Genomic DNA, 17,540 nt, shown 5'->3' with positions numbered 1-17,540 from the left:
AGGTGGGTTTTAGAATTCCGTTTTCCACATTTTAGAAAAGAAAGAGTATATATGCTGTATGTTACATCTCCCCCAGAACCTGGTAATTATATAATAACTAGGAAAACTGTTGTTTTTTAGTCGCTAAGTCATGTCCAACTCTTTTGTGATCCCATGGACTGTACCCCACCAGCGAGGTTCCTATGTCCATGGGGTTTTCCAGGCAAGAATACTGGAGTGGGCTGCCACTTCCTTCTCCAGGGGATCATCCCGACCCAAGGATCAAACCTGTGTCTTCTGCATTGGCAGGCAGATTCTTTACCACTGAGCCAGCAGGGAAGCTCCAACTAGAAAAATAGGGAATGTCAATGACTTCCCTTCAGAAAAGATTGTATTTGCCACTACAATAGTTTATGCTGAATTTAAAGGGAAAATTTTGACTCAGTTCTTTTTGGATGTCAAAATGGCAGATTAGTGACTGTGAACCTTTGGCAGATGAAAGGTGGTCTTGACATATAATAAACAAACTATGCTATCACCTAGAATATAAAGAACTAGTTGATGGTTAAGTAAGAGACATTTAGGATATTTAATAAAGTCTTTAAATGAATCTATTACTTGCCTAGTTGGAAAAGCATAATCAATTCAAGTTGTCTATAAGTTGTGACGAAGAGATTCAACATGCAACAACCAACCTCCCCCTTTAACTTTATTCCAAATCAGAACCAACACTGAAAAACATTTTCCAAAGCCTAAGTAGGTCAAAGTCAGTTGGATACAGTAGGGTTTCCAAATAGCAAAAACCAGAGAGGACCTCCTCACTCAGGAGAACTAAACAAAGTTCATCCCTTGTTTATGAATGTCCATATAAACTCATATTCTCTAACCTGAGGCCAAATCATGCTTCTGCCATAAATCCAAAGTGAGCCAAGCAAACCTAGTGGCACAGCAAACCTTTCGTTTATTCCCAACAATCTCAAAAGAACACACAACCCAGGACCAAGAGGCTGATGACTGTAATTCCCTCCAAGCAAGGTTCCCTGTGGTACCCTACCATTAACTCACTCTTGCTGAGAATAGCAGCACACCTGCTCATTGACTGGAGTTGTGTGATCATATTAAGTTCAATCTGCATTCTCTAACCACCAATGAAGTGGTGGGAGAGTCATCATGAGGTAATCCTGCTCATTTAAAAGCCTCACAACGGCTCACCAGCAAAACCACCAGAAGAAAACAAATCAACAACTTGTGAGGGAGGCTACTTCCAAAAAGACTTCCTTTGGAGTACTGGAATAATTTCCCAAATTCAGAGCCTTCCCTCAGTTCAAATTCATGCACTTTCTTAATATCTGAAACAGATCTGAGAAAATGACATCTTGAGCCAGTTTTTTTCATTTGTAATAGCCAAAGATAAGGTATGGTAGTCTTTTGTTTCTTAAGAAAGGTAGTGTTCTGTCCTGTGCCTTATCTCAAAATGTTATTTTATTTTAAAGGTTTTATCCCTGAATCACTATTCAATGCAATAAAAATTAGTAACCAATCCCTAATCCGTTTTCATTTCTGTGCCATCTTTAAGTCCCCAATCAGCTTATAGTAGCTTGGATGACTCACCATGGTCTTTATGAGAGCACATTTTAAACATGGATTAAAAAACCAAAGCTCTGTCTGTAAAAACATACATTTTCTTCTCAAGTCAAGGGTATGCAGAAAAATTACAGGATGATCTGGCTAGAAAAAGAAAACAGAGGTTCAAATGACAGTTACATGTATTACAACAAATCTCTCTGTGCTTTGCTTAGGGAATAACAATTTCCTCCCTACCAAAACCACTCCCAACCAGTGTAACAATCCTTTTTCAGAGATTTCTGCGGCAACCAGAAAAGACCCAGGACCAATAACAGCCAAAGAAGAAACTCTAAGGCTGGCCTTCTCACAAAACAAAGGATAGCATAGGGCTGCATCCATTCCACTCCGGCCACTACCCCTAAAGATACTATAACGAAGACAAGAGGAAGGTGATGTCATAAGCTATACTCAATGCATCTTCCTACAACTTCAGTTTTACTCAATGATTAATTAAAACACAATTATATTACAACAAATATGTCTGTGCTAGGGAATACAAAGTAAAATGCACATGAAAGCTTTTAAGATTTCTTCTGCTCACGTAAAATGTGCTGCTTCAGGCTATCAGGGAAGTTTATGCTCCTTCTCTGCTATTAAGAAAAAACTGAAGAAGCTCTACCCCATAGACTCTTAACATTCTATCCAACCTGTCTCCTAGCTGTTCTATCCTCTCAGGTCACATCATTTTTAATTTATTAATTTATTTAGACTACACTTCACTCCAGAAAAGAAAATTTTCAAGCAGCTAGAGACAGAATATAGAGAAAACGCTTTATCCAAGTGGTGATATTAACACGGAAAAAGGTTTTAATAAGTATACACATTTCTATTCACCATTCTGCATTATACAATATGTAGTCCATAAAATAATAGTATTAAGAAGAAATCAGCTACAAAAACATAAAGGTAAGGTTACTAGGCACCTAATGATAGAGTGCCTGAAGAGCACTTCACATTGTAGAGGACTGCAAAGTCAAGTGGGCCTTAGGAAGCATCACTACAAACAAAACTAGTATAGGTGACGGAATTCCAGTTGCACTATTTCAAATCCTAAAAGGTGATGCTGTGAAAGTGCTGCATTCAATATGGCAGCAAATTTGGAAAACTCAGCAGTGGCCACAGGACTGGAAAAGGTCAGTTTTCGTTCCAATCCCAAAAAAGGGCAATACCAAGGAATGTTCAAACTACCGCACAATTGCATTCATCTCACACACTAGTAAAGTAATGCTCAAAATTCTCCAAGCCAGGCTTCAGCAGTTTGTGAGTCGTGAATTTCCAGATGTTCAAGCTGGATTTAGAAAAGGCAAAGGAACCAGAGATCAAATTGCCAACATCTGCTGGATCATAGAAAAAGCAAGAGAATTTCATAAAAACATCTACTTCTGCTTTATTGATTACACCAAAGCCTTTGACTGTGTAGATCACAACAACTTGTGAAAATTTCTTCAAGAGATGGTAATACCAGACCACCTGATCTGCCTCCTGAGAAATCTATACGCAGGTCAGGAAGCAACAGTCAGAACTGGACATGGAACAATGACTGATTCCACATTGGGAATGGAGTATGTCAAGGCTGCATATTGTCACCCTGCTTATTTAACTTATATGCAGAATACATCATGTGAAATGCCAGGCTGGATAAGCACAAACTGGAATCAAGATTGCTGGGAGAAATATCAATAACCTCAGAAATGCAGATGACACCACCCTTATGGCAGAAAGTGAAGAGGAACTCAAGGGCCTCTTGATGAAAGTGAAAAAGGAGAGTGAAAAAGCTGGCTTAAAATTCAACATTCAAAAAACTAAGATCATGGCATCCAGTCCCATCACTTCACGGCAAACAGATGGGGAAACAATGGAAACAGTGACAAGACTTTATTTTTTTTCTTGGGCTCCAAAATCACTGCAGCCATGAAATTAAAAAGACACTTGCTCCTTGGAAGAAAAGCTATGACCAACTTAGACCGCATACTAAAACTCAGCACATTACTTTGACAACAAAGGTCCGTCTAGTCAAAGCTATGGTTTCTCCAGTAGTCATGTATGGATGGGACAGTTGGACCATAAAGAAAGCTGAGTGCCGAAGAATTAATGCTTTTGAACTGCGGTGTTGGAGAAGACTCTTGAGAGTCCCTTGGACTGCAAGGAGATCCAACCAGTCCATTTTAAAGGAAATCAGTCATGAATATTCATTGGAAGGACTGATGTTGAAGCTGAAACTCCAATACTTTGGCCACCTGATGTGAAGAACTGACTCACTGGAAAAGATCCTGATGCTGGGAAAGACTGAAGGTGGGAGGAGTAGGGGATGACAGAGGATAAGATAGTTGGATGGCATCACCAACTCGATGGACATGAGTTTTAGCAAGTTGGTGATGGACAGGGAACCCTCACATGCTGCAGTCCATAGGGTTGCAATGAATCCGACCCGACTGAACTGAAATGAATGACCTTTCAAAACTATTCTTCTGCCTGATATCTTCTTAGAATTTTAACATGTACAATTTTATGGCACTAAAAAGCAACTCTGACATGCTGTCCTTGACGGGCATTTCTTCACCCTATCTACCACCATAAATATTGCATTTTACCCAAAGCAAAATGAGATAATGCCTATAAACAGCTTAGCATAGTACCTAGCATATGATAACAGCTCAATAAACACTGGCTATACAACTGGTTATAATTATTACTATTAATAATTAATATTACATTAGTATTACTTAAGAGGGTACCATAACAATGGCAGCTACCATTTTTGAAGCTGCATAGTGTAGTAAGCAATATACAGAGATCTTATTTGATCCTCATATGGATTCTGATGGTAAGCATTATCATTCACTCTTCACAAAGGAAAAAAGTATGCTCAGATCATTTAAATGACTTTTCCAGGGCCCAGCTAATAAGTTCCAATCTAGTCATCTGGCTCCTGAGACCAATTCTTCCCACTATACTCCACTGCCTCTCTTATAAAATGCCAAGAATTCAAGGGCTCTCTTACATTTTCTACATTAAATATAATCATGCCGACTCACTCCACTCCCTTCACCATCAGAGGAAAAAAGTGAAGAACTTTACACAACTTGAAAGATGGAATGCACAGAGTAACACTTGGATGCTTTTGTATCCAAAAGTAACAAAAAACAGAGAGAGAACAAACAGTAGACATATCAGAAATGTATACAATCCAACTAGATTCCACTCCATTTCAACAAGCATAGCTCAAAGAATGACAAGAATTCCCTCCAGTCACCACACAATCAAATTATATACAAATACAAATCTGCACCAAATGTCATCAAACACTCCATCTATAAAATAATAAATAATCAACCAAAGTAACTAATTTTATATATTTAACTCCACCATTACCATCAATCCTTGACCTTTCCCTAGGGTATACACTCACTTAGCTTTACTAGTAGGAATAAAACCCCAGATCTCCACCTCCTAGCCAAAGGAAACTGAAGTGCAGATAAAAATGTATGGATGTACAAAAAGATATTCACTATCATATTTTTTATAATACCAAGAAGCAAATCAACAGACTCTCTAAGCATCAAGCAGTATGAGAAATGATTTGATAAGTTACACTTTATCCATCCCATGTAATAATACAACAGTTTTTAAGGGAGTTTATGAAGAATCTTTTTTGATGCTTTTGAACTGTGGTATTGGAGAAGACTCTTGCTAGTCCCTTGGACTGCAAGGAGATCAATCCGGTCAACCCTAAGGGAGATCAGTCCTGAATATTCATTGGAAGGACTGATGCTGAAGCTGAAGCTCCAATACTTTGGCCACCTGATGTGAAGAACTGACTCATTGGATAAGACGCTGATGCTGAGAAAGACTGAGAGCAAGAGGAGAAGGGGACAACAGAGGATGAGATGGTTGGATGACATCACCAACTCAATGGACATGAGTTTGAGCAAGCTCCAGGAGTTGGTGATATATGGGGAAGCCTGATGTGCTGCAGTCCATGGGGTCGCAAGAGTTGAACACAACTGAGCGACCGAACTAATGAAGAATCTTTAAGAATATGAGATAATGTTCATAACATCATGTGAAATAAAAAAGCAGGACAAGAAATGAAACTATCAGTAAGTTCACGATGTTGCAAACATACAACAGGGGAAAAAAAGACTAGGAGGAAATAAATCAAATTGTAAAAACTACTCAATAGTAAAATAATAAATGTCTTTCCCCACCTATTGCTTCTTCTGTTCTAACTTTTTTTCAATGATGATTATGTATTAATTTTATAGGCAGAAAATATCTTTTTTAAAACCAAAATCTTTAACTCATCCTGCAGCACTCTATTCTCATAAATCCCCAAATTAGCAAGAGTCCCAGGCCATGTGAAATTTAAAATGCTCAAAACAGATCATCTTTTTTTTTTCTTCCAGCACAACAATCTTCCAGTTTTACCAGAACTACAAAAGTCATTTTTCTTACCTACAGAAATCCAATCCTTCAAATTCTGTCAATCCTTTCTTTTTCTTCTGGTATTTTTCCTTTCTACTTCCTATGCTAATACCAGGTCCAAATTTATACCAGAGATTAGCACAATAGCCTCCTGAGTAAGTAAATGCTTTCCTTATTTTATTGCCTCACCACTAACAATTCACTTCGCCACAGTTCACTATGTGCCAGATACTGTTCTAGAGCTTTACTTCTATCAACTCAGTTAACACTCATGAGGCTTTTACAGGTTAAGAAACAGAAGCATAAAAAGGGTAAGAAACGTAACCAAGATCACCAGCTCATAAACAGCAATGGTTAGATTTGAACCCATGCAGTATATAAACATGAGCTCCTATAGCAGTACAGGAGCTGTCACCAATAAAAATCAGTTTCTCTTTCCCTGAATTGTACATACACAGGCCGTTGAAGCAAGCCTCCCATTTCCAGGTCTCTGTTAATGAGAAGGAGGACATTTGGGAGGACAGGTCTTCTCTAACTCATTTTTTGTATCTCCTTTAAAGTCAACTCTAAATGCAACACTTCTGATTTATCTTTAAACCAGTCCCCTCACTCCTCAGCACATCCTTATTCTTATGGACTCAATATAATCTACACTGATGTGCAACTGTTGACATTTTTTGTTACAGATATTTATCTGCCTCATATTTTTATCTTATCTATCTATCTAATGAAATGCCTCCCCCTTTTCTCTATATCCTTCTCCATTTGCCACCTTCGCAAAAGCTAGAAGAATACCAAGATATGCAAATACTAAATAAATATGGGTTTAATTGATAAATCTAAGATGAATATGGCTCAACAATTTAACAAAGCAGAAAGTCTTTCTAACTGATATATTTAAATGTCCATCTTCTTTTCATTTTATTCTATAAGCACAAAAGCATTAGATTCAAATTTCAACATTCCTTTCCAAAAAACCATATTCAAGCAATACCCAAAATTAGTCCTATGAATTTTTTTTTTTTAATTATCCCACACACTGGCCAGAAACTACTTTTTTTTCAGGAGAGTTTTTCTAATAGTGTTATTTTACTCTTTTGTGGAAAGTCATTTCAGTCTTTCGCAACATTAGGCAGACAATGGCATTCCACACATGATTATCAATTGTTCAAGAACAAAAAAAACTATCTGGCTTTAATAAGAAATTACTGGGATTTCCCTGATGGTCCAGTGGTTAAGAATCTGCCTTCCAATGCAGAGGACCCAGGTTCAATCCCTTGTCTGGGAACTAGCCAGAGAGCAGCTAAGCCTATGAGCCACAACTACCGAGCCAGAGTGCTCTGAAGCCCATGTACCACAACTAGAGTCCATGCATCACAACAAAGGAAGATCCTACTTGCTGCAACTAAGACCCAATGCCCAAATAAATAAATACTTTAAAAAATAATTTTAAAAAATAAAAATAATATACATATAAAAAAAGAAATTACTGTATATAGCCCCATTAAATATAAAATGTGAAAATGAAAACAATTGTGTTTAAATTTAAAGTTAAGTATCTTCATCTTTGGGCTTCCCTGGTGACTCAGTGGTAAAGAATCCGCTTGCTAATGCAGAAGATGCAGATTTGCTCCCCAGGTTGGCTCCCTGGGTCGGGAAGATTCCCTGGAGAAGGAAATGGCAACCCACTCCAGTATTCTTGCCTGGGAAATCACATGGATAAAGAAGTCTGGTAGGCTATAGTCCATGGGGTTGCAAAAGAGTCAGACATGACTTAGTGACTAAATAATAGCAGCAACCTTCATCTTTTTTACAACAGCAATAGTAATAACAATAAATAACAATAGCAATCTTCCTATCCAAGAGAATGATTTAAAAAGTCAAATAAAAACACAAACCAAAAGATAGCATAAAAGAAAGTTGAATCTGTATTTAAACTGTTAATGAAAACAGAAATAATAATTAATCAAAGATATGGCTCACTGTAAAACCAAGCCTCTAAAATACTGTGACCTAATCAAACTGCTTTCCAAATCCATTATAAGCCATGACTACTTAAAATAACTCTATAGGAACTACTCCTAAAAACACGCAATACTCATGGTTATAATCTTGTATCTAATTTTTGTTTTCTAAGATTATATTTTCATATACAGATTCTCTAAAAAAACTCCTTTACTACTTAACTTTTAAATAAGCTGCTTAACAATAGACTATATTTATCCTAAAATATTGTATTTTTCTTCATATGCCTGCTGACTCTGCAGTTACTTTAACTGATCATTACAGCGTGCCAGAAGCAAATGTCTAACATGGCTCAGTTATCCAAATAGCAGTATTAAATTTGAGTAAGTCTGTAAGACTACACACCGTAGTCAACAAATTTCAATACTGATAGGTACACAATATGAAACATATCCTACTCATAAGTTTATAATACCTTAAGTGAAAAACCCAAACCTAGTTTCACATTTAAAATTACCATTCCTACTTATATTTACAATTCAGTTAAAAAATACATTGGTAAAACTTTGGTGTTCTTTTTTTTGATATTTTGAATAATGCTGTGGCAATCTGAGTAAGTATTGACTAATTTTTCCCTTTTTTTCTTTTCAAATTACTTTAAAAATAGATAAAGCTACATTAGGGAAACATCAGGACATCAGGAATCTTTGTGATGATGAAACTGCTCTTGTATCTTGACTGTATCACTGTCAGAAACCTAGCTGTGATAATGTACCATAGTTTTAGAAGATGTTACCATTGTGAGAAGCATGGTAAAGTGCAAGTGGGATCTCTGAATTGTTTCTTATAACTGCGTATGAATCTACAATTATCTCAAAACAAAAAGTTTAATTTAAAAAACTGAGGAGAAATTTAATGAGAATTCATTTTTCTGCCCCTATATCGATATTTTTCAAAAAATCTGTATGTACATATGAAAATACCCCCCAAAAAAATGAAATCCTGCATCCCTTTTAAAAATTAAGAGCTAGAAAAATAGTTCTTATAATTCTTTCCAAAAATCTTCAGCAAGAAGGAATTTATAGTGTTACAAAAGTCTGATTTGAACAAAGAAAAGTGAAAGCTTTACTTGCTAGCTAAAATAACTTTCTAGATGGAAATATGAGAAATTGACTCAATATGTATAGGCTGCTTACAAAACAAATGTTTCCCACTTCCTTTGGACACCTCTTATGACTTGGATTCAAAAAACTAACAAAGGAAAACTTCCAGCTATCATGCAAATATTTAAACCACTAAAATCTAAGCCCAATATCCCAATTTAGTTCTACACACTCAAGACCTAAAGTTGGAGGGGAGAGCAGATTTAAACACCGAACTATTTCTACTTTGTCAATCCTTTCAACAAGCTTTCCTCTAATAGGACAGTGTTGTCCTATAAAGTGCCTCACCTTTGACTCTTACAGAAAGAAGCCCCTCTCTCAAGGTCACAATAAGAATACCTCGGAGATTCTATACTATCAAGTGGACAAGTTCTGTCTTATTATAATGCAAAGAAAATTAACACCCTTGCTGAAAAAATAAAAATTATGACTACTTTTTATTGCCATATTTTTTGACATATTACTTATTGTCAAGACAAATAAGTAATAAAAAGTATACATTAACCTTTTCCACGTGACTTTTGATAAAGTGACAGCTATCATACAAGTTATATTTTCCATTCAGAATAAGATTTTAAAACAATATCACATACTATAGCATTTAGAGTGAAATTAAGTCAGCATCAAAAAGGACAATCAATAAGGGAAATTATACTACACACAGTTTTCATGAGGCAAAGCCTTGGGATTTTACAAATGTTATTTCAAAAACAAGGTAATTAGTCTTTAAGTCATGTCTTCAGAAGGAAAGTCAGATCTTTAGCTCCTTATATATTGCAAATAATCACTAGGATATATTACATATCCTTTGACATCAGGACAGAAGATTATTAAAGTGTCAATAAAATACATAAATAAAACAATACTATCATACCAATTTCTTTTAAACATTTCCTTTAAGATAAGAAACGGCTATAAGGCCATATCTCCCGGTATACTTTCACATAAAATAACTGCTTTGCAATTTCCCCTTCCCCCAAAGATAAATCCATTCAAAATTACTAAAGGTCACAGCTTTTAATTATAATTTTTTCCTGAAATTAAAAAAAACACACACAGAAAAATATTTAAGTTCGTTTTCAATGGCTACAAAACCTAACAGTTTTAAAACTTAAAATTTCCTGCTCCAAAGAAACAAATACTATGAACACTTCTACAATGTAGAAAAATAATCTTTTCTTTGTTAAATGCATGCTACAAAAAGGACCCACAACTGCTCCAGTGCCATGCTAGTAATACACATCAAGTCATCATACTTCTAAATTTTATAAAGTAAAAAAAAATACATAGTCAACATTATTCCACAAACAGAAAAGTATTTCTAATAGCAAATTTCTGAAGCTCATGTCCCTGATATCAATGTCTGTTACATATATTTTCTACAATTCAAGCCAATCTGAAACAGTAATATCATTACTCATTTAATGAAATATACTAAGCATCTACTACACAGTCAGCAAAGTAAGTTTCAAAGTTCTTGAGTATATCAACTGCAAAAATTGACAGGTACTCAAAACAGTAGTAAAGAAAGAGAAGACAGCCTTCTTCTATATTAACAAATAATTTTCTCTCCCCGACTCAAAAAAAAAACAATGACTTTCCAAGCAGTTACCAATAAACAGATAAGAGGTGGGAGAAGAGCTGAGGTCTGGCTGACATTTTATGATATTCTTTTGATTAAGAATAATATTAGTCTTTAGAATATTTAAAATCTAAAACACTTTTATTTTACTTGAGATGTAAAACATGCTATATTTTCCCTTTAAGTTGTAATTTCATAATTAAAAATGAATTTTAGTAAATTCAAGTAGTACATGATTTTTAAATAGAAACATTTTTAATGTAGAGTGGTATAAAGAGTTAAACTGGTTATGAAATTAACTATTTCTGATGTTTTGCTTTCACATTTAAGAAATCAACTATCATTTTATTAGGGGAAAGAAAAAACCAACAGTCAAAAAGAAATATATTGAGTTTCAGCCTACAGATTTGACAGCTGGTTTTCTTAGGATGATGCTGTCTTGGCTTTCATTATTTTTTTCTCATCTCTGAGCACTAAGGAATAATCTAAGTTAAACAGAAAATTAGAGCTTTTCTACACTAGAATGAACCTTGCTTCTGAAACATTTATTTTTTAAATCATGACTATAAAGGGAAAAATGCATTCTTAAGAAATACGGGATAAATGTTAATAATGGAGCAGAGTAGTTATAAATACACAGGAGGTAAATTTAAAGAGCAAAGCACTACCGTAGGAGTAGGAATTTAACTTATTCTAAATGTTATCCTACTATAATGTGAATGTAGGACAGAATTCAATTATCTGTGTTATTTGAAAGTATATCTAACTTTCTATTCATTTATTTGCAACATTTTAAATAACTGTCTACAAAATTCTTAATTTCCTGCAGACTTCCAAAGGAATAGCCATCTTTTAAAATAAGTCTTACTAATTATTGCTTGACTCAATTTCAGTTTTCATATGACTATTTTAAGTAATATTATTTTACCAAGTCTTTATTTCCAAAGGTTTAATAATGCTAATGGGCTAAAATTTAGGAAAATTTTAAAATACACACACATATATATAAACAAAACAACAACATATATAGACCAGAGAGCATTTTCTTCTTGTACTTTTCTAAATACAGAAGCATGACACAATCCCCTGTACTCAAACAAGATGATTTTCAACTTAAAAATTCAGAGAAAAGAAAATACTTTAAATTCACATTGAAATTCTCAAAGAAATGTCAATGGAGCCTTAGAGCTGCAGCCCACATTTGGGGTTTGTTGTTTTTGTTGATAGTTTTAACTAGACGCTAAAGAATGGTATAAAGAAAAATACTAAAATACTTCATATTGTTCTACATAAACGTATCATAACACCAACATATGAGTTTCTGATTTTAGACATGATCTTACCTGATCCGCTGAACTGACTACTGCCCAGTGTCGTTGGTCTGGTTTTCCCACTATTAACAGGTGGGGAAAACATCTGCAAAATAACCCCAACATTTCTATTAGTCCTGAAATTCTGCTAGACTCCTTGCAAACAGAAGTTCATCAAGCGTTATCAATTAGTTACTGTATTTCAGAGAGAAGTTAAAAATGGAGATATACATTCAGATCCAGAGAGGCAAACACACTTGGTGATACTATTTCCTCACACTATTTGGAAATACTGGCTATTTTCTGTTCTGAAAATCCAGTCACTTGTATGAGAGATTCTAAGATTAAGTTTAAATGGTAAGCTTTGGTCAATGATCTTCATTTTGTAAAAGCAGTTAATAAACGAATTCAACCCATTAGAAATAAGGGCAATAGGCTCTTTGATTTCAGGTGATATTTTTCCCTATGTTAAAAAAATTTCAAACATATATACACACATACACTTCTTATAATATGTATACATTTATACACACATACACCTTTTAAAGTCCATATACATTTATCTTAGGAGGGTTCAATCCAAAAGTCTGGAAATTTTAGTCCTTGACTAGCTTCTTGTAACTAACATCGTTCAGGTACCATAAATTATACCACATCTTGGGAAAGGAAATGGTTAGGAGTGTTGAAGAAAAAAACAATTTTCTTTTTTCATATGAAGTTCAAAATCCCTAATAACCATCAGGGTCAGAGGGTGACTCAACCAAAGCTCAAGATTTAAGTTGTTCTCCTTTTCACTGGTTAAATCAAATGACCCCTCTGGCATTAAAGTTTTAAATCTGCAAGTCTAGACATTACATCAAAGTTCAGGTGTCCAACTTGGGGGAGCTGGACTCTAGCCCTGAAAACTACTGCTCAAAGCAGACGGAGTTCACGCTGCTTAGTCTCCACGTCGCTCTCCCCCTTTTCTTTTTCTGCAAACCTCAGCAGAACCCCAAGATGCCGCGGAAAGCTCTCATACCGCACTGAAGTCCAGCAGGTCGCTCAGCTCCTTGTCGGTCCCTATAGCGGCCATGCGCTGCTGCTGGGGATTCATCTTCGGCCACTTTTAACAGGTCCTAAGGCAGAGAAAAGAGGCTCTGCTAAGAGAGAAGCCAGAGACCGCCGAGGCCCAAAGTGTGTTCGGGGATGGAGAGGAGCGTAGAGGAAGAGGAAAAGCGCCAGGCTGACTTCCAATACCCTCCTCGCTCCCCACCGCCGCGCGGGCAGGGGGCAGGAGAGCCCGACGCCCGCACGGGTCCGTGAATCCACGCGTTTCCCGGCCCGGCCCGGGAGCGAGGCGGGGGCTCCCGCAACTCGCCACCTCTCCCGCAAGTTTCCGAGCCCGTCCTGCCCCCTCCCCGGCGCCCCCTACCCCGCACCGCCGCCGCCGGGTGCCCGACGCGCGGGGCCAGGCCGGGGCGGGGGTCTCGAGGGGCGGGGTGAGGGACGATTGGGCATCCAGCGAGCGGAACGGCGGCGAGGGGAGTAGCGAAGTGACTCACTGGCTCTGCAACAATAGAACTGACAAGTTGCAGGGAACGCGCCGCTCGCAGGCCCGCGTCTGTTGCCGCCGCCGCCCGGACGTCCCCCGCGGGCCCCGGGGGTCGGAACGCATCCCCCGCGCGTCCCAGAGGCGTTTTAAAAAAGAAAACAGAAACACCGACAACTAGTCCTGCTCTCGCCCGGCGTCCTCCTCCCGCGGTTCGGCCTCCTCCCACTTTTGCTGCCCTGCCTGCGGACGGCCGACCCCGGAGCTGTTTAACAATGAGCCTCGCTCGGTAGCCGAAGAGCCCGCTCTCCCGCGCGCCCAGGAGCCCCTGCCGAGCGCTGAGCCGGGCGCGCAGGCCGAGCGCGCCGCCCGCGGGCCTGGCCGCCCGCGACTCTCGCCTCCACCCCCACTCCGCTCCCCAACTTGGAGAGGACCCCGGGTTCGCTTCTGTACAAAGGGGTGCGGAGTTGGGGCGAGGGCCGGGGGCGCCTCTGCTCCGGCCGGGACACGGCGTCGCCCCGCAGCCCCCAGCCCCGCCACAGCGTCCCCCTCCCGCTCGCCGGCCCGCAATTACCTGCCGCCCCGTCTCCGCATCCAACCACCTCGATTAAAGTTCACTTTGGCCGGGAGAGCGGGCTCGGGCTTCCCCTTGCACCTCCCGGCGGTTCGGCTCACTTTGCCCAGCGCGAGCTCTCGGATCCGGGCCGGGGAGGCGGCTTTCGGGCCTGGCCGCCCCTTCCTCCCGGGGCGGGCTGGCGGTCCCCCCGAATAGAACTTGTGGGTCTCCTCAGGCGGACATTTTTTTCGCTGAGGCAGCCTCAGCACCGCGCTCGGCTCGGCTCCGGATCCCTCCGCGCCGGGAAGAGCCCCGGGTTAACCCCTTCGTCCCCGTCCCGCTCCCGCCGCCTGCGCCGAGGAAGTGGGGCCAGCGGAGGGGGCGGGGAGGAGCCGACGGGAACGGGGAGGGGCCGCCGCGCGGCTGGCGGACAAAGCCGGCGGTGGGGTGAGGCGGACCGGAGCGGGTGGGGAGGGGCGGGAGGCACGCGCAGGCACCCCGTGAGGCAGGGCCGGGCCGCCTGCGCGGAAGCCTGGTCGGGCCCTCGGGAGATGGGCGGCAGCCGCCGTGGCGCCTCCCCCAGCCCGTTCTGCTCTGGCCTCTCTTCCCGAAGCGGAGCGGCGGACACGCAACAGCGGGCGCATCTGGATCCGCTGCCGAGGCCACCTAGCCCGAGGCCGCAAGAATCCTGAAAGGCTTTCCGGAGCAAGCCGCGCTGGACGCCGGACGCCAGACTTGGCTTGGCCCGGAGGCTCCGGCCCCAGAAGGCTGCGCAGAGCTCGCCGCGGAAGATGAGTGCTTGGGGAAGAGAGACCGGCCACCTTGGCGGGCTCTTGGAGTAGGTACGGGTGGTCACATTCGTTGGTGGGCGGAATGCAGAAGAGGCAAGACCTCCCTCAAACAACACAAAGTAACGTGGGGTTCAGGTTCCCAAACACTCCACTCACTCAAGTTTCTACGTCTGCAGTCCTCTCTTCTTACTGATTTCCAATCAAGACTACCGGGTCGCACCGCGAGAAGAGTTTTTGTAATGGATCAAGCCAGTCCCTTCGTTTTAGAGACGGCCCAGGTAGGTTCTGTCGCACAGCCGCAGTCTTGGCGCAAGTACTGAACTTGGCCTGAAGAACCCCAAACGGAGTAGAAAGACTACAAAATAATTAAACCTCAGTTTCTTTCCGGAAATCTAAGTAAGGTTTTCTCCAGTATCAGCCAAGGTTTGACTCTTTGGGGTCAGTGAATGCAGGGTAAAGACCAGTAAGGACCGGGCAGAAGAAACTTGAGGAAAGAAGACATAGGCAGAGTAACACTGAAAAATGCAGCCTACACCAGGAAGGCAAGAAGGAGCCTTTGGAGGCCAGATTTGCATGGAAACAAGAAGATGGACTCAGTTGCAGATATGCGACTACTATACATTATTACAAATAGAGCTGTCCAGCGGAAGAAGGCAGTTGTAGCTTGAGGGTAAGGGTTTCCATGACTTTGTCATCTGCCACACTCTGTATTTGTGCCAGATTCTGTAGCCTCCCCTGTATCTACTCCCCCTTATCTGGGTAAACAACCACCCTGCTGCTTAACGTCACATCCCTGGCCTAGCTATCTACTATAGAATGTGGTTCCAGTGTAAGCAAATTAGCCAAATTCCAACCTAAATAACCTAGCATAGTTCCATTCCCTGCTGCAGTTACTGGTTGGCAATGTGCATGACACAATTTGGGCCAACGTTGGGGTCTTCGGGGAGAGTTTTTGTTTGTTTCATATTCCAAGAGAGCTTCAAAGGCAACCTCCTGTTTCTGCGAGTGCTCAAGAAATCCAGAAGCATTTAAAAGCAACCCAAAAATGTGAAGGAATATCACCAGCGTATTTTATGGGGAAAAAAAAAAAAGAACAAGGAACTCCTGGACTTTGGACCGCCATCTTCCAACCAGCAGGTCCTGCCAGGTGGAAATAAAGTAGACGGTGATGTTTTCAAGTCTCTGATCACAGCTTATGAACCCAGGTCTGCCGTCATTGACAGAACCGACAGGGTTAAAGTACTCTGCTTTTTGTAATCTAATGTGTTCTAAGCGATATAAGGCCCAGTGGCCATTTTTTGTAGCAAAGGCCCAAACATCAAGAAGAGAAGTCTAATTAGAACTGTTAGGCCTCATTCCATCAGAAATAGTCTCAGTGGTAAAACTGAGATGCAATCTTCACGAGAGGAGAAAGTATGTAATCCCATTCAAGGATTTATGCTATTTTCAAGAGAAAAGAAGAGCCAGTTTCTTCTCATCCTTCTCTTACAACTAATTTAGAAGAAGAAATCACTGCTCAAACCCTCAGTCATGGAGGCTCCCTCACTCCTTTGAGGGACTGACTGGTAAAGTTTCATATCTGTTATGACCCATATTGTTATATAGTTTATTTTCCTCAGTAGATTAAACACTCCTTAAAGGATGGGGCTGCCACATGTCTGTCTGTAGTGTGCACTTAACATAGTGCCAGGTGTATAGTACACACTCAAAAAAGGGAGGCTGGAATTAAATCTGTCAAGTATTTGACATTAAACATGAATTTATTCTTCATTCTGTGGTACAGTGTTTTCATGTATCATTTTTACTAGGGAAATATGTTTCCCACGAACAGATTTTCTATCTACAATACATATATGGAAGACAAAAAAACATTTAAAAAAACAGGAGTTTTGTTATTTGTAAGTCATTTCCAAGCTCTTGCTAGATAGAGCCAGAAGACTATTTAAAAGCTAAGAGAAACAGCCAGTAACACATATTCAGTGATAATTAATAGTACTGTTTCTATAGTGTAAGCTAATCAGCCTCAATAAATAAAAATTGAAATGTGTTTAATGAACACTTCTTATATGCACAGCATGGTACTAAATGCTGTTTAGGAACAGAAAGTATCAAACTCCCCACCCCCACCCCCACCCCCCGTCCTCAAGAAGGATATAATCTCATAGACTTTAGTGTACCGCTCATTCACAACTGGTAGACACAGGAATTCTTGTCGGCATAGTTTTCAGTTTCTTCTTTCTAAGAACCCCCCATACCTACACTCATACACCCAATTTCATCAGGGAGATCTTTTCTGCCCAAAGAAACTTTTCAGTCAAAAGGAAAAGCAGCCAAAACAATGGGCTTTGCTCCCTTGGGAGAAAGACTTGACCTTGGCCTCTTATTCAGAAGGCAAGAATTCTAGAAAGCTCAGAGGAGGAGAGAGAATAGAGCCAATCAAGTCAAGTGGCAAGTTGCTATCTAGATGGAATGACTGCCCTGCTAAAATTTTCCCCTTAGAACCAAGGGTGATGACCAGAAGACTCCCTTGTAGCTGCCTGCGCTATAGAAGAGCAGCCAGTAGTTGGTGCTTTTCCACAGCTGTCTCCTTGGGACTGAAAGAAACAACATCATAT

General features: G+C 40.2%; 2 protein-coding genes across 8 annotated transcripts in view; one reads left to right on the top strand and one right to left on the bottom strand.

Annotated features, from left to right (window-relative positions):
* Window positions 1–14,423, bottom strand: part of TCF12 (transcription factor 12) — a 390,660-nt gene extending 376,237 nt beyond the window's left edge. For 2 of the 7 annotated variants that reach the window (XM_018054260.1, XM_018054257.1), the window contains exons 1-3: window positions 14,153–14,419; window positions 13,069–13,165; window positions 12,084–12,156 (exon numbers count right to left, since the gene is read on the bottom strand). In XM_018054260.1, the coding sequence (XP_017909749.1) occupies window positions 12,084–12,156; window positions 13,069–13,143 (148 nt within the window). In that variant the 5' untranslated portion in view covers window positions 13,144–13,165; window positions 14,153–14,419. Of the gene's footprint in view, window positions 1–12,083; window positions 12,157–13,068; window positions 13,166–13,591; window positions 13,705–14,152 lie in introns of those variants that run through there. The other 5 variants (XM_018054262.1, XM_018054263.1, XM_018054259.1 and 2 more) reach the window with 5 other exon arrangements.
* Window positions 13,236–16,695, top strand: LOC108636854 (translation initiation factor IF-2-like). Its single transcript, XM_018053764.1, has 4 exons — window positions 13,236–13,344; window positions 13,431–13,709; window positions 14,036–14,976; window positions 15,102–16,695. Exons 1-3 carry the CDS (start codon window positions 13,236–13,238, stop codon window positions 14,824–14,826), a joined length of 1,179 nt encoding a protein of 392 aa, XP_017909253.1. The 3' UTR covers window positions 14,827–14,976; window positions 15,102–16,695.

This window comes from Capra hircus, chromosome 10 (genome assembly GCF_001704415.2).
Source record: "Capra hircus breed San Clemente chromosome 10, ASM170441v1, whole genome shotgun sequence".
In the NCBI taxonomy this organism is placed as follows: domain Eukaryota; kingdom Metazoa; phylum Chordata; class Mammalia; order Artiodactyla; family Bovidae; genus Capra; species Capra hircus.
Note: the sequence above shows the minus strand (reverse complement) of the source record. Positions and strands in the feature narration are given on the sequence as shown.

What these genes read in the sequence shown, in the direction of transcription:
- LOC108636854 (XM_018053764.1), top strand. Translation starts at nt 13,236, where the DNA reads ATGGAGAGGAGCGTAGAGGAAGAGGAAAAGCGCCAGGCTGACTTCCAA. An exon ending in AGAGCCCGACGCCCGCACGG is followed by an intron (nt 13,345 to 13,430) that starts GTCCGTGAATCC and finishes CAAGTTTCCGAG; the next exon opens with CCCGTCCTGCCCCCTCCCCG. An exon ending in GGGGTCGGAACGCATCCCCC is followed by an intron (nt 13,710 to 14,035) that starts GCGCGTCCCAGA and finishes TTCTGTACAAAG; the next exon opens with GGGTGCGGAGTTGGGGCGAG.